Here is a 14,756-nt window from a genome sequence, read left to right on the forward strand (position 1 = left end):
CTCGACGGTGCGGCCGGCGCCGATCGATGGGGCGGCGTGGCGGCCCGTTCGCCTGCCGACACGCCCCCCCCCCCCCCCCGCCCGACAGCTGTCCGGGGCCGACCGAGCACCGCGCCGACCTTCTTCGCATATCACAGCACCTGTCTGTCCGCGCCCAGCACGAAGTCCTCTGCTGCGCAGCAAGCACGGCAAAACACTGTCAGCCTGGCGCTGCAGGCGGACACACGCAGGCGAACGCAGACGACGCCTGCCAGTCTGTGCTGCCGGTCACCCGGAAGGATTGTTTCAGAGGAAGCAAAACAGCCATATTGACCCGCACGCCGCGTGACAACCTTGCCGTCTGCGTGCGGTGTCGCAGCGCCCATCACCCTATGACGGACCATGTACGGCTTCCCTGGGCTCCGCAGCAGTGAGGCCTCTGCTGCCGGAGGTAATCCGCCCGGACTTTTTGTGGGGTCGTTTCTGCGACATCGCTTTAGGTTTCCACGGTGTCGACGAGTTTTCAGGAACCTGTAGCGAACTAAGTGTCAGTTGTAGCCCAGCGTCATCCTCCTCAAATATTTGCCCAAAACCTTCCCAGCTGCCTTTGGTCATCCAACTTCCCCGGCCTTCATCACACACACGCACACACACACACATACGCACACCCACGCACGCACACACACAGCGTTCCGCTGGCTCTCAGCGCCTTACGTGTGGAGGCTTTCCCCGATCTTCTCAGCCTGAGCCGCAGGCTATTTCACGTCTTGACTTCCATCTCAGAGTAACCGCTCTGCCCCAGCATCAGAAGCCTCTCAACTGGCGAAGCCCCAGCCCATCGCCCCATACTGACTCTCGCAATCCTCTCACCTACCACTTCCGTCTCCCAAGCGTCCTCCCACCTGTCGCCGGGCTCCCACGGCCCTACGACTCTCTTCCCAAGCTCGTGACCCTCGGCGGCGCCGGCTCCCGCCGAGCCATGCGAAGCTGCGGCCGCCGGAGCCGTCCGCGGCCGCCGCCGTTGCGTAACGGCCGGCGGCCGTCCGAATCGATCACAGGTCCCGATAGTGACGGGCGCCAGGCGGCGGCCCGGCCGATGTCGGCACCGCCGGGCCGGTCAGCCGGGCCGCCGCGCCCCCAGCCGCGCCGCCGACCTGGTCGTCGCCGTTCGAGTGCGCGGCTGTGGGACTGCGAGATGGGTCTGATGAATGGCTGTGGGACTGCGAGATGGACCGCGAGCCAGTGCTCTGATCCGGCTGGAGTGCGGCGCCGTATGCAGCGGCGCGGCGGCGGCGGCGGTCCGCTAGCGGCTGGCGTTGCGTGACGCATGTGTGCGTGCGTGCGTGCGTGCGTGGTGCACGATGATCTACCCGCGCGCGGAGCCGTACACCCACGCGCCTGCCAGCGTCGTGATGAGCGTGGTATGGGTTGCACCATCTATGTCGCGACGCGTTGTCTGATTTTTTCAGGCTTCGGGCGTAGATTTGCTATCACGCACGACGCCAATGTCATCTAATCACAACACGCACGCAGTCGACGCAAGAGAGCAGCCATCGCATGGTGTCCGTGTCTCCCCCGCCGTGTGATTGGCAGTGCCACTGAGCCCCTAATGCCGGCGTGTCCGCCGTTACCCGGCCGCCGCGTTCTGTCGTCCATCCATGCCCACGTAATCGCGCCGCCGCCGCCGCCGCCGCCGCATTCATCCAGCCCGCCGGGCGCCCGCCGCCGCTGCCGCCGCCGCCGCCGCCGCCGCCGCCGCCGCCGCCGCTGCTAAGCCTCGCGATTGGTCCATCTGTCGGCGTCGGTGCCGCTCGCCGGCGCTCGCACATGACGCCGCGCCGTCAATTAGTGTCGGCCGAGATGTATCGCCGTCCGCCGGCCCGGGCGGCAGCCGCTCCTGCCGAGGCCCGGGACAGAGCGGCGGGGTCCGCCGCCCGGCCCGGTGCAGAGCGCTGGCTCCTCCCGAGGTCTGGAGCAGAGCGTCGGCTCCTCCCGAGGTCTGGAGCAGAGCGTCGGCTCCTCCCGAGGTCTGGAGCAGAGTGTCGGCTCCTCCCGAGGTCTGGAGCAGAGCGTCGGCTCCTCCCGAGGTCTGGAGCAGAATGTCGGCTCCTCCCGAGGTCTGGAGCAGAGCGTCGGCTCCTCCCGAGGTCTGGAGCAGAATGTCGGCTCCTCCCGAGGTCTGGAGCAGAGTTCTGGCTCTTCCCGAGGTCTAAAGCAGAGCGGTGGGGTCCTGCACAGGTTTGGGACAAAGCGATGGGACCCTTCGTAGGTCTGGAGCAGAGCGGTGAGATCCTCTGTAGACCTGGGGCAGGGCGGTGAGATGGTCTGTAAACCTGGGGCATAGCGGTGAGATCCTCTGTAGACCTGGGGCAGAGCGGTGCTAAGATGTTATTTTATTCAGCGCGATGCTAAGAAAGTGGTGAAAGGCTTAGAGACCTAACGTGGGGTTTAGGCGTTATCTACGCCGACGTCGCAGGTGGTTGAAGGTAGAGAAAGCGCCAGGTGCCTGGGTGTTGTGGCTTGGATGACGCCTTTCACATGATGGAAATGTTTCGTCTGCGGCAAGTCAGTGCCGACAAGAAGACACAAACCTCCCTTTCTTTCTGTTGGCACGGGCCTTTCCGCAAAGCGTCACAGCAGACTCCATTGTTATTGATCTTTGTTTACCCGCCATAAGTGTGTTACAGCGACCAGTTTCGCTTGCTCGAAACGCCTCCGATTCACCGTACTTGGAGGGCCAAGGAAACAAGCCCACCCGAGTCAAGGTTCGTGTGAATATGGAAGGGCCTTGAGCAGCCTCGAGATGCTATTACGTCCTGTGGGACACGACAGGTATAGCTAGTCGCAGCGTGAAGGCCATGGGCAGGGGCCGCAGCACAGGTCCCCGTCGCCGTCGACGGCACGCGATGTGTCGTCGCTCCAGCCGACCGTCAGCTGTCCAGCGTCCCTGGCTGCCACTCGCCAGCGTACAGACGGCCACGTGCGCCATCTACGCTCCGTCGGATCCGGGGGAGCGAAGGGGAGGGGGATGGGGGTGGGTAGTGGGCGGGTTGGGGTGGGGAGCGCGGCGGCATTGAAAGTGGTCGAGCATCGACTCTCCTATCAGTGACGCGCGCGCTGCGGCTTCCTCCCGCCGACATATTTCCGGTCATAAAGGGCGCTGAACGGTCCCTGGCTGCCGAAGGAGGCAGTTAGTTTCCTCGGTCGGGCGCAGCTGGGAGCTCGTGACCGGCCGTACCAGGCGCGCCGCATGCCTGGGTTATGTGCGGCTAGTGGACGGCGGCTGCCGCCCGTGTGTTTTACCGGTCGACTGCCGCCGCTGTCGGCGGGCGGGCCGGCCCAGTAGTGCCAGCGGACGGGCGTCTGTCGCTATGGGCGGCTCGGCAGCTGTCGGCGGCTGGTTGAGCCCGTCTCGGACCGTGGCGTCAGCCGCCGCCGCTTGTAATGGCGCCCGGCGGCCGCCGTCCGGCGCCGATCGGTCCAGCCGGCCAGTCTCGTATGGCCGCCGCTCGCCCAGGGCCGGCCGGCGGCTCCGCTCCTGCCCGCGGCCGTTCTCGTCTGGCCGCCGCTCGCCCAGAGCCGGCCGGCGGTGACGCTCCCGCCCGCGGCCGGGCGCGATCCTCGCTGGCGTCAGCCGCCACCCGGCGGCGGTCGACGCGCGCCGGGCCGGTGCGCAGACGCGCGCGGCGGCGGGCCTTCTGCGATGCCGGCGGACGTCGACGTCGTGATGAGCTACGACGTCGGGTGACGTGCCCGGCCTCCTCAGCCGCCTGCTCTCCGCCCGGCCCGGCACCGTCGACAAATCTAATCCGTCGGGACCGACGCTCGGCGCGCTCGGCCTGTGCAGGCCGCTGTGCGGGTCCGCCCGTTGCCAGCCGCCGTCTCCCGCGGGCGCATGCTCCGCTTCGCTCAGGGCTGACTTGGCCGCCGGTGTCTCGGCCCGGGCTGGTGACGGGTCGCCGCTGCCCCCTGCGCCGTGGCTCGGGACGTGTTGCCAGATCGTAGACCGCGCGTCGCTGGAGTGCGCGGATGGACCGGCGTGCGCGGAGCTCGCGCCGACGCCGCCACGCCAGCAGGCCACCAGCCGGTGCCGTGGCGGTTAATCCTCCAGGCGAGCCGTTCGTGAACTTGATCTCGGTTGCAGCATTCGACCCGTGACGTGACGATCGTTTGGCGGGTGAGGAAATGCCGTGACCTGACCTGACCTGACCTGCTGACATTCCCCGGTCACCGCTGCGCCATCGGCTGCTGCGTGCCGGGCGGCCAGCGGCGGAGTTTGATTTGCTTCGTTGGATCTGCACCTTGCAGCGAGGTCAAGAGGAACAGTGCCTGGCTGCCCCCCCCCCCCCCCACTCCGATGAGGAGAGGGGGTGGTAGGTGCATAGGGCACACGGCCGCTTCCCCGATTAATTAGGCATGCCACACTACTTCTTGAGAATCGCTGGGATGAGTCTGAAAGGTCAGCACAAGGGTCCAACACGCTATTAGAAGAAGAAGGCAGGCACAGAGCTTCACCGCCTGTGTGAGCCCAGCCTCTGCCGCTGGCCCAGCTGGGCCGGCGGCAGAAGTTTCCGCGCTCACTGCCGCAGTTCGGCTACTTGCCGCGGTTACGATCCGGGCCGATGGGTTCGCGACGAGGGCGGCTCGACGCTGCTCGAGAGGGAGGGGGGGGGGGCGCGATTTCGGGGAGGGTGCGGGCGTCGGCAGCGTCTTTTCGGAACGCCGGGCAAAGCGTTCCGCGGCTGAGTAAAGGGACACCAGTCATGTAACAAGTAGTATGAGACCGGCCGTGGGGTCGCGTGGCGTCGGCCGGCGGCGCGCGGCCGCCATGGGAGGGGCTGGGAGGGGCTGACAGGGGGTGTGGTGTCCCATTCAGCCCCGCCCAGCGGTGCATATGCTCTCCCCGTGCAGCGTCACGAGGCGCCAGCGCCGCCCGAGCCACGTGGCATTGATCGGCCTGGCTGGATGGGGCACGAAGCCTCTCCGGCTCGGCTGCCGGACAGTCTGGTCAGTAGTGACCAGCCAGGGAGGCGTTAATGCCTCGGCGTCTGTCTGTCTCCGGCGCCGGCCACCGGGTCGCTGGGTCCCACGTGCCCTGGCGACCGTCTGGCGACGTATTTCCCTAGAAGCAGGCATTCGTCTGCAGTCAACGTCATGGGACTCTTGCCTCTGGTGGTTTTATTTTAGCGTTGGTAAATGCTGTGTCATCGTGAGGTGGTACGGGTGCTCACTTTTGGCCGTTGTCGGTTTGTTTTTTTTGCTCTACACAGCCAGATGTTGCGTTGGCGCCGGCGGCTTTTAGCGATAACAAGCTACGAGTGTGCGCATTCATCGTCTGCCATCTGCCTCTGCCCGCCTCCGTCGGCAGGAAACGAGCTGTCGCGCGCCGCCCATTGATTCTCCATTAATCACTGATCCGCCGGCCGGCCGGACGCCTTGCGCCCGCGCTGGAACCGATCATCCGCCCGATGTGTGGAAGGCCTGGGGGAGATCGGAGTCGCCCCTGCCGCGCACTGGCCGGCCGGAACTCTGACGGTCGCGCTCGGATGTCCACAGCCGGCCGTCGCCCGCGGCCGCGAGCGAGGCGAACATGACGCCGGCGGCGCCGGCGAGGACGGCGGCCCCGGCGCGGCCGGGCGCGGCCTCCAGCGGCTCGTCCAGCGACTCGGACTCGGAGTCGGAGTCGGAGGAGTCGGCGGACGAGCGGCGCGCCGCTGTGCCCAGCCCCGAGCCTCCGCCGCCCACCACGCCGGCCGAGCGGAAGGTGAGTGGAGGTGTTCACGGGCCAGGTCACGGTATCGAGACGCAGGACGAGCACGGCACTGGGCGCCGGGCCAGGTAAGGGGTTCGCAGTCGCCGGCAACCTCCACGCCAGCTGCGACGCGGCGAGGCGAGCGTTCCGTGACGGTGTGATGCGCGGGCCTCGTCACGCGGTTAGGTCGGACGGCCCTCAGCCGGCGTGACGACGCTGGCGTACTGGCGCCTGTCTGCTGGCCGGTCACCGATCTGACGAGCACCAGAGGTACGCCGTTCTCCACGGGACTGGTGTTGTGTCGGCGTGTGTTATGCCTACGACGGCGTGGTGTGCACGTGCGTGTCGTGTGTCGTGTGTACGAGTGTGTCGTGGTGTGCACGTGTGTGTGCTGTCGCGGCGCCGGAGTCAGCCGGGTGACGTCAGCGGCCCGCGATAGCACCGCTCTTACCGCGGCTGGTGACGTAGCCCAGCGCTATTTTCGCGAGTCATGGCTTATTTAGTTACGTGCTGCGTCGGTCTGGCTGTCAGGACTGGTCACGACTCACGGTCGTGACGTCACTGTGTCGCCTCCGGCGGGGCCGCCTCTGTCTGGCGAGTGACCTGGTTTCAACCCGGTCTCAGCCGGCGAGTGACCTGGTCTCAGCCTGGTCTCAGCCGGCGAGTGACCTGGTCTCGCCGGCTCGGCCGTGTGCCGTTGCCCGGCTGGTGCGGGCGGCCTCTCACACCTCCCCAGGCCTGCGTGTTAACCGGGGTGGGGGCTCGGTGTTGGCGTCTGCGCTCTTCGGAGCCGGCCGCGGAAGCCCCCGTGTTGGGGGAGGGGGGGGGGGGGGGCGGCCTGCGCCACCGCATTACCGGCGATGCCGCCGGCAGCGATCCTGTCGTCGGAGTTGCGGGTCATGCTGCTGGGGCGTGCTCCGCGCCCTCCTGCCGTGTGAAGCTGGTCCCGCCCCGCCTCTGTGTGCACTGTTTTATGCGGAACAATGGTTTGCTCTGTCATTCGCAGTGCGAACCAAAAGTGATCGCTGTGACCGCCGGCTTTTGTGCGAGATGTCCGCGCTGAACGGTGGTTTTTGGAGGCTTGTCTCTGCGTGTGTCGTCCCTGTGTCCCGTTTCCAAGCCACCTATCGTTATCCGGTTCCCGGTCCCGACGCGACCGTCCCGACGCGACCTCTGCACGGACCGGCCGCTGCCCGGCGGCGTGCGCCGGACGCACGCTGTTGGTCGGCGCCCGGGCACGGGACGGCCATTAGGCGCTACGGGCCGCTCTCAGACGCTCGGTGGGGCGCCGGGCAGCGGCGCCTGCCGCGCCCGCTGCGCCCGCCGCGTCCGCCGCACCCGCCGCGCGAATGGTGGAGTGATGGATCAGGGGAAAATGAACAGCCGGGTTCGCTACATTCGGGACGTTGCGTGCCGGCAACGTTCATCATTGGCACAACGTTCATCATTCGGCGCGTGCCGGTAACGTTCGTTGCACTATTAGCGTTTCTGTGGCGTAACCCTTATGGCATGACCTGGTGCGTAGTGCTCGTTGGAGAGCTGTGACATGCAGTAAAATATACATCTGTAACATTGTGACGTCGCAGATGATAGCTGTGGTATGCGTCGGGAATTTTGTACATTTAATTCGATAAGCTTTGGTCACTTCACTTCTCGATTTTTGCATCTCACGTCCAGGCTATACGAAAATTACTCGCCGATTTCCAGCCTGCAACTCGATTCTGCATAGCCCCACCAGGTTGAATAGGCCGCACACCATCCGCCTGCCTTGCGGTGCCTGACGGCGGTCCGCGGGCGGAAGGAGCCGCGCCCCGGTCACCAGAACGCTCTGCCCTGCCTTGCCCCGCTCCGCCGTACCCCGTGCGTCTTGCGACGTCCTGGCGGGCTCGATTTACCCGGTTTACCCCGCTGTGTCCTGTTGTCCCGCGATGTACTCTGTAGCCTGCCGTACCCTGCCAGGCGCTGCTGTACGCCGCCGCGCCGGCCGTGCCCGCCGTACTCTGTCGTGCCCTCGTGCGCTCCGCCGCCGTATCTCGTCGCTCCAGACTGTAACCGCTGCGAACGCGGGGCGCCGACCGGTGCCGCTCTCGTTCGGCCGGCGCGGTGCGGTCGGCTGTGGTAGGGTAGCGGGAGACGGGCTCTGTGTGGGTCCACAGCGAACCCCATGTGCGCCGGTGTTAGACTATGGTGAGGCAGCGCCGACGGTCACCAGTTTGCAGTCTGGGAAACCAGAGGTGCGGGGTTCGATTCCCTGCGGTGCCCGCCCTTCCGGCCAGGGTGGGAGACAGGCGACGCCATATAGCCTCAGCAATTGAGTGCGTCGTAAAAGCCCCAAGGACACCAGTTTGCAGTCGTTGGCCAAGGATTAACCGCCTGCGGTCTCTTTTCTGCGTGACTGGACCGGTGTGGGTGGACTGGCCACATGAGCTGGCGTGTGGGAAGTCGAAACCGGGGTCGGTAGCAGCAGCCGTGACGTCGTGGTGACCGGTCTATTTATTGACGTTGCTGGCTATCGCCGCTGTGGCCGGTCTTGGCGACGTGCGCCGACCTCCCCTCACGTTCCCCGGAGCTCCCCTCCCCCGGTCGTGTCGGCGGTGACCGAGCCGGCCGGAGTTCCCGCGATCCGTGACGTCGCGCGCCTGCCGTTCCAGGAGGGCTCGGAGAGTCCGGGCGCGAACGCGGGCGTGAAGTGGAGCCTGCGCTCCATCATGAACAAGGACCCGGCCGGCACGCCCGTCTCGTCCATCTTCGAGGACACGCCGGCGCGCAAGGTAGCCGCCGACGGTGGCGCCGCCGCCGGCCGGCCGCCGGGGCGGACGGTCGCCACGCCGGCGGTCGGCGCGTTTTGGGCAGCGCGTGGCGTGGGCGGGCTGAGCGGCCCAACCGCGGCATTGGTTGAGCTGCTGCGATGTCAGGGAAGCGGTTATGCGCGAACACAGGAACAAAAGTTTGTCTGTGGCTTTGGGCCAGTCAGTGCCCATGTTCCCAGTGACAAGCTCAGGATTTTGTTCAAGTGTGACCCCGTTGTTTTGAACTGGGTGAAGTGAACTGAGAGCTGAGACGCGTGATGGGTTGGGATATTCGTCGTCAACCCCTGACGTTACGGAAAGCTGCTCCCTGAACTTAGTGATTTATGCATGCTGACCTTTGCCACAGTCTACCAATCACGGATTGGTTGGACTAGAGTCGCTACCCTGCGACGCCCTTCTAACCTGACCGCCGTTCGCTGTGACCCTCTTCGCAACTAGGTGACCTGTTGACTTAGTCTGTGATTGAGCTACATCCTGCTCACGTAGGCCTCACCTTGAGACCCTCAAATCCACGCACATTGTGACAGCCCGAAAATTAACACCGCCGGGCCCGCATTGTCCCGGCGCAACCACCGAGGCCAGAACCACGTCCTGTGACGCCGGTCAGGATCGCACGCCGTATCCAAACAGCACGGCGTCCTCCTGTCGTGCCGTTCACGGCCGCCGCACGGCGCCGACGTGCGCCGCGCCGTGGGATCGGGTGGCGGCCCCCACCGGTGGGTTGGCGTGAAGGTGCCCCGTCGCTCGCCGCGCCCTGGCGCGACCCTGTGACCCGCCCGTGACCCAGCCGGGCGAGCCACGCGCTGACGCGACCCTGTGACCCGCCCGTGATCCCAGCCGGGCGAGCCACGCGCTGACGCGACCCTGCGACCCGCCCGTGACCCAGCCCGGCGAGCCACGCGCTGATGCGACCCTGTGACCCGCCCGTGACCCAGCCGGGCGAGCCACGCGCTGACGCGACCCTGTGACTCGCTCGTGACCCCAGCCGGGCGAGCCACGCGCTGATGCGCGCGCGGACCGTTCCAGCTGTCGCCGCACGAGTTCCCCAACAGCAGCGAGCCGGCCGGGCCGAGCAGCGCCGAGACGCTGGATCTGAACGGGCACGGCGACGACATCTCGATCGAGGAGCTCGTCTCGCAGGTGAGGAGGCCGGCGCCGGCCTCTGCTGACCTAGACAGGGCCGTGACTGACCTCCGGCGGCTGGCGGACTTCTGACCTCTGCCGACCTCTGCTGACCATGGACAGGGCGCGGCCTGACCTCCGGTTGCTGGCGGACTTCTGACCTCCGCCGATATCTGCTGGCCCTGGACAGGGGCCGCGGCTGAACCCCCGATGGTTGGCGGACTTCTGCTGACCTCTGCCGATATCTGCCGACCCGTTTTGATCTCCGCCTGTCTCCGCCAAGCTCCCCTGACCGCCGGTGATCTCCCTGCACAGTCGCCGAGCGCTCCTAGAGTGTGCTGGCCCCTGCCGACGTTTGAACCTCCCTCTGCCGGCGCTGCTCCGCCGCACTGACGGCGTCATGAGTCGGCGTCATCCGGGAAGGAACCAGCCAGTGGTGGTGAACGGGCGGTCTGCGTGTGCAGGCGCCGTTCTGTCCTTGCCATCGGCTCCACGTGCCACATGAGCGGGTTTGCCATGGCAACCAACCACATCGATCAATGTACGGTACTTTCTGTGCCGGGGTAATTCTCCCCATTAGCCAATCCACGTGATCATGAGTATGTTCATGATCACTCCACGCGCTGGCCCCCCCCCCCCTTTGCAAGCGCATAGCTTGCGCCGTAGACCTTGACGCGCCCGTTGCCGCTATATACCCACGCTGGCCGCCGGTCCCGTCAGTCCGGCCTGGCATTGCCGGGGCCGAGGCGCAAGCACCGAACGCTCAACTCGGCGGGAGATGGAGCGCCGCCGTCGGCCGACCGTTCGGCCGCGCCCGGCACGCCGCCAAAAGTGGCCGCCGCCGGCGCCGCTTTGTGCGACTCGATTGGACGTCGGCGCGGCGCGGGCGGCAGCCGGCCGTCGCCGGCTGTTTTTACGCCGCGAGATGTCCTGCCGCTGCGCCGCGGGCAATTTCCAGTGTGCGTTCATCATGGCCCCGTAAACAGTCGACACGGGGACTGGGCCGGACACTGGGCCGGACGGCTGCGGCGGCCGCCGTGCTATTGATCGCAGAGTCGTCGCGGTCGAGCTGCGGAAGCTCTCCGTGTGGCGAGAGGAGGTCGGGAGCCAGCCGGCGTGGTTGGAGGCTGGCGTCCTCGTGCGAGGTAGGGCTGACCTGGCCGACAGCTGAGCGCGCTCGAGGAAGGCGTCAGGGCAAGTCGTTGGAATGCATGCAGTGTGCAGATGTGCGGGCCGATCTGGCGAGAAGCGCCAGGTGTGACCCGGGGTATCCCACACTCGTGATTTTCGGCTGGAGCTCTGGGACCGCCTTCCCACCGAGCCGATCTGTTACACGCGGTCCGAGGGGCGCCACGGTGGCGTTCCTCCGCGGCTTCGCGGCGCCACGTGGCCGCTGCCGGGCTCCCAGCGCTGCTCGAGCGACGCCACGGAGCCGCCGTCTGTCCTGGTTCCGAGGCGTCGGCACCGTCGCAGCGCCCCGCGGCGCCCGCGGCGGGACGGCCCACTCCCCGACGGCAGAAGTTTGGCCGGAGAGTTTAGAGCGACTGGGCGTGCGTAACTGACGGAGCCGCTGGGGAGTTCCGCAACAGTTGGCCGACTGCGCACGCTTCGTGCACATTGTGAGTAGGAAGGAGATCGCTTAGACTGGCCCCTGTGGCGACAGGCGTACCGTCAGGGAGCCACCAAATTCTTCTTCTCAGCTTCTCAGCTTTTCCGCCGTGAGCTTGTCTTTGTTTGTGTGACGTCCCGTGGAGTCCAGTGGCCTGATCTGAACGCTCCGGTACTGACGGAAACCTTTTTTGGCGTTCCGCGACAGCTTGGCGCCTCCCCGACAGCCGAGCCATGATGTTACAGCTCTGGTGTCCGCTGCCTCTCGACGTTTTGATATGAGAAGTGTGATGGTGTCTGATGTAGCGATCAGCCGTACAGAATAATGAATTGGTCCTTCTAATATTGATTTCCCCAAATGTGATGAATTAAACGCTTCATTTTATCATGCAATTTTGTCACGGACACAGCAGGATTGTGCTATGCGTATTCACTGGGCGTGAGCTGTCTGGCAACGTCCTTCTCTCTGGCAACGTCCTTGCGCTTCCGTACTGCTGTCGTCGCGGCTTGTCCTGACGCCGCCGCTGTCCTGCAGGTGGAAAAATGCGACTCCATCACACTGTCGGACGGGCCCGTGTCGATGGAGATGTCGGAGTCGTCCTCGTCCTCGGAGGACGAGTGCGCGCCGCCGGCCGAGCCGGCCGCCTCGGCCAGCGTGCGCTCCACCACCGGCGGCAAGAGGCCGCGGCCGCGCCTCTCCGCGCTCAGCGAGAGTGACAGCGAGAAGCTGGAGCGCTCCCAAACGGCGAGCGCCGCCGCCCGCCGTGCTCGACGGCCCGCCGCGGCGGCCCGGCCGGCCGCGTGTCAAGCTGAAGCCCTCGCCGCGGCGGGCCGCCGCCGGCAGCCGCCAGCGACAGCGATTCGGAGGAGGAGCAGGCCCCGCTCAGAAGCCGCCGCCGCCGCCGCCCGCCCGCGGCCAGCGACGCAGTCCGTGCCGACCAAAGGCAGCCGAAGGGGCCGCCGCCGGCGGCGTTGGAGGCGGCCCGCGCCGGCGGCCCGCGGGCGCGAGGCGGGCGGCGCCGCGGGCGTCGGCCGCGCGCGAGGCCGCAGTACCAGTCGCGCGAGCTTGCTGAGCACGGCGTCTGACTCGTCCTCGGACGACGAGGCCCCGGCGCCGGCGCCGCGCCGCCGCCCGCCGCAGCCGGCAGCCAGCAGCGACGAGGAGGCCCGCCCAAGATCCAGAGCCGCGTTCTGGCCGCCGCCCACCACTCGGACTCGATCCGATTCGGGACTCGCCACCCAGCTGGACGCCAGCGGCGTGGGCACCAGCGACGCCAACAAGAAGGCCACCTTCAGCCGTCTGTGTCTCACGCCGGAATCAGCGGCAAGCGAGGGCACGCCGCGCGGACCCGGCCGACCACCTCCAGCGAGCGCAGCGAAGGGGCAAGCCTCACCGGCGCCACCACCGCCGCCAGCCGGCTTCGGCGCCGCCCGGCCGCGGCACCGCCTGTGACTGTGGCTTCGGCGCCGGCGCCACCGCCGCCAGCCGCCGGCAGCGGCCGTGCGGCTGGCCGTGCTGGCGGCGCCGGCCGTGCCGCTGCCGCCGCTCAGCCGGCAGAGCGGCGTGCCGGTGCTGCGCTAGCCGCATCGAGAAGCGACTTGTGACGCGGCCGCCGCCCGGCGAGCCGCGCGAGGAGGCTGCGCAGCAGCGGAACCGGGGCGCGTCACGCCACACGACGCGACGCCGCGCAGTGGGGCTCAGGGGGGAGGCGGCGCCGGCGCGCACCGGCCGCGCGCGAGGAGGCTGCCCAGCAGCGGACGCGCGACGAGCCGACGCGGCCGCGCGGCGCCGCCGCGACGAGGCGGCCAGCCGCCCGCGCGGCGCGGGAGGGCGGCGCGCAGCGAGCGGCCGCCGCGCGCTGGTGAGGGTGTCGCCGGCGGGCATGAAGAGGCGCCGGAGGGACTCGGACCGCCACAGCAGGCAGGGCAAGCGGGAGGACGCCGCCGGCGCCAAGGCAAGTAAGTCGGGTCGCGCCCCGATGGCTGCCTGGAGGGGGAGACCAGCTGATCGCTAGTGATGTGCGCGCTGTCGCTGGGCAATGGTGTTCGTTTGGTGTGCTTGTGATGATGCGTGACATGTCTGTTCTATTTTGGTGGGATGCCTTGTCTTGTGCCGTTCAAAGTTGTGTGTTTCGTTAGGCATCGAGGTCCCGAAATGGGGTGCATCATCCTGTTTTTGGGTCGGTACCAAAGTAAGAGAAGGGTTATCTGTTGGAGGAATTGTTTTCGTTTTGGTTTGGTCACAAGCGCTTGTGTTGGTGACGCGTCCTTGCTCTCGTGATTATGACTACGGGGCATTGTGCTATTGGTGTGGCTCCCAGATATTGACTCAATTACTTCAGCACTCCTGGCATCGAAGGAGACGTTCAACTGCGATAGTGGTGTAGGCACACGCGATCGTTGGTGGTACAGATGTTTGAATGTCGCCATACGTTACCGTTGATGTGTTGAGATGGCTCAGAATTTCTCTGGTTGGGTCATCGCCATTCTTTTGGCGCATGATTGCTGTGAACCCGAGTCTTGTGGGGTCGCTAGCAGCACACGCCATAACGAGCGTGAACGCCTTGCATTGAGCAGCCTTCATTGAGCAGCTGTCATGCCGCCCGCGGCGCCTTGATCCTACCCCTGACCTCACCCCCCCCCCCCCCCCGGCAGGCACCGGCCCGGCTCGGCGCGCTCGCACTCTTCCTGCTCAAGCCTGGCGCCGGACGAGCCGGCGCGGGACGAGGACGTGTCGCAGACGCCACTCGGCAAGAGGCGGTGCGCGGCGCCGCGGCGCCGGCCGCCGACGAGGCGCGCGGCAAGACGCCCACCAGCCAGCCCAGTCAGCAGGAGCACAGGGTGAGCCGGCGGCCGAGGCCGGCACGCAGGCGCGGACAGCGCGCCGACCGAACGACAGACTCGATGGTGTTCGTCGCTGTTGGACGCCATGCCTGTTGTCGTTGCACGCTGCTTGGTATGCGCCGAGTCCTGGGACGTCCAGTTCCGCGCGTCACTTTTCATTCAAAGGGAGCGTTGACGAAGTGAACGCTACCTACGTTTTTGGAAGCAGCGTTCCTGCACGTTTCTCAGTAAACGTCACAGCTCATCACAGCGTGGCGCGGCTGTGTCACGGTGGGCGGGAAACCCGTGCCATCCACGCGAGACCGGCGGGAGGAATCTTCCGCGGGAAGCTGGCGCGGCTGGGGAAGCCCGCCGCCTGGCCTGTCACGGGCCAGCCGGACCGAGCGGCAGTGGGTCGGATGACACGACTGGAGTCTCCTCGCTGGGATCTCCGCTGCCACCTGATGCGCTGATCCCGGATGTTGCGGAAAAGTTGTGCGGTGGGATTAGCTACGCTGGTAGTAAGGGGTGGGGGAGGGCTTTGTGCCCGCCCGCTGCATCGCGTCCGGGTCCGGCCGGCGTCGCGCGCGGCGCCGGCGGTCTCTCTGGGTCGCCGCCCCTTCAGCACCGGCGTGTCGATTTCCGCGAGTGAGGTAACCGAC

At 66.9% G+C, this 14,756-nt stretch overlaps 1 protein-coding gene across 1 annotated transcript; it reads left to right on the forward strand.

The window, feature by feature from the left end:
* The first annotated feature begins 1,340 nt into the window (after positions 1-1,340).
* LOC119094510 (uncharacterized) lies at positions 1,341-12,853 on the forward strand. The gene is made up of 8 exons (XM_037217566.1): positions 1,341-1,400; positions 1,928-2,140; positions 4,530-4,585; positions 5,704-5,743; positions 8,383-8,502; positions 9,568-9,681; positions 11,807-12,016; positions 12,830-12,853. The coding sequence occupies exons 1-8, from the start codon at positions 1,341-1,343 to the stop codon at positions 12,851-12,853; spliced, it is 837 nt and encodes a 278-aa protein (XP_037073461.1).
* The last annotated feature ends 1,903 nt before the right edge of the window (positions 12,854-14,756 follow it).

Source organism: Pollicipes pollicipes, unplaced genomic scaffold (assembly GCF_011947565.3).
Source record: "Pollicipes pollicipes isolate AB1234 unplaced genomic scaffold, Ppol_2.1 Scaffold_4002;HRSCAF=4701_pilon_pilon_pilon, whole genome shotgun sequence".
Classification (NCBI taxonomy): domain Eukaryota; kingdom Metazoa; phylum Arthropoda; class Thecostraca; order Pollicipedomorpha; family Pollicipedidae; genus Pollicipes; species Pollicipes pollicipes.

Coding starts and splice junctions, on each gene's coding strand:
- LOC119094510 (XM_037217566.1), top strand. CDS start 1,341: ATGATCTACCCGCGCGCGGAGCCGTACACCCACGCGCCTGCCAGCGTC. Junction 5,744..8,382: donor CCACGCCGGCCGAGCGGAAG/GTGAGTGGAGGT, acceptor CTGCCGTTCCAG/GAGGGCTCGGAGAGTCCGGG. Junction 9,682..11,806: donor TCGAGGAGCTCGTCTCGCAG/GTGAGGAGGCCG, acceptor GCTGTCCTGCAG/GTGGAAAAATGCGACTCCAT.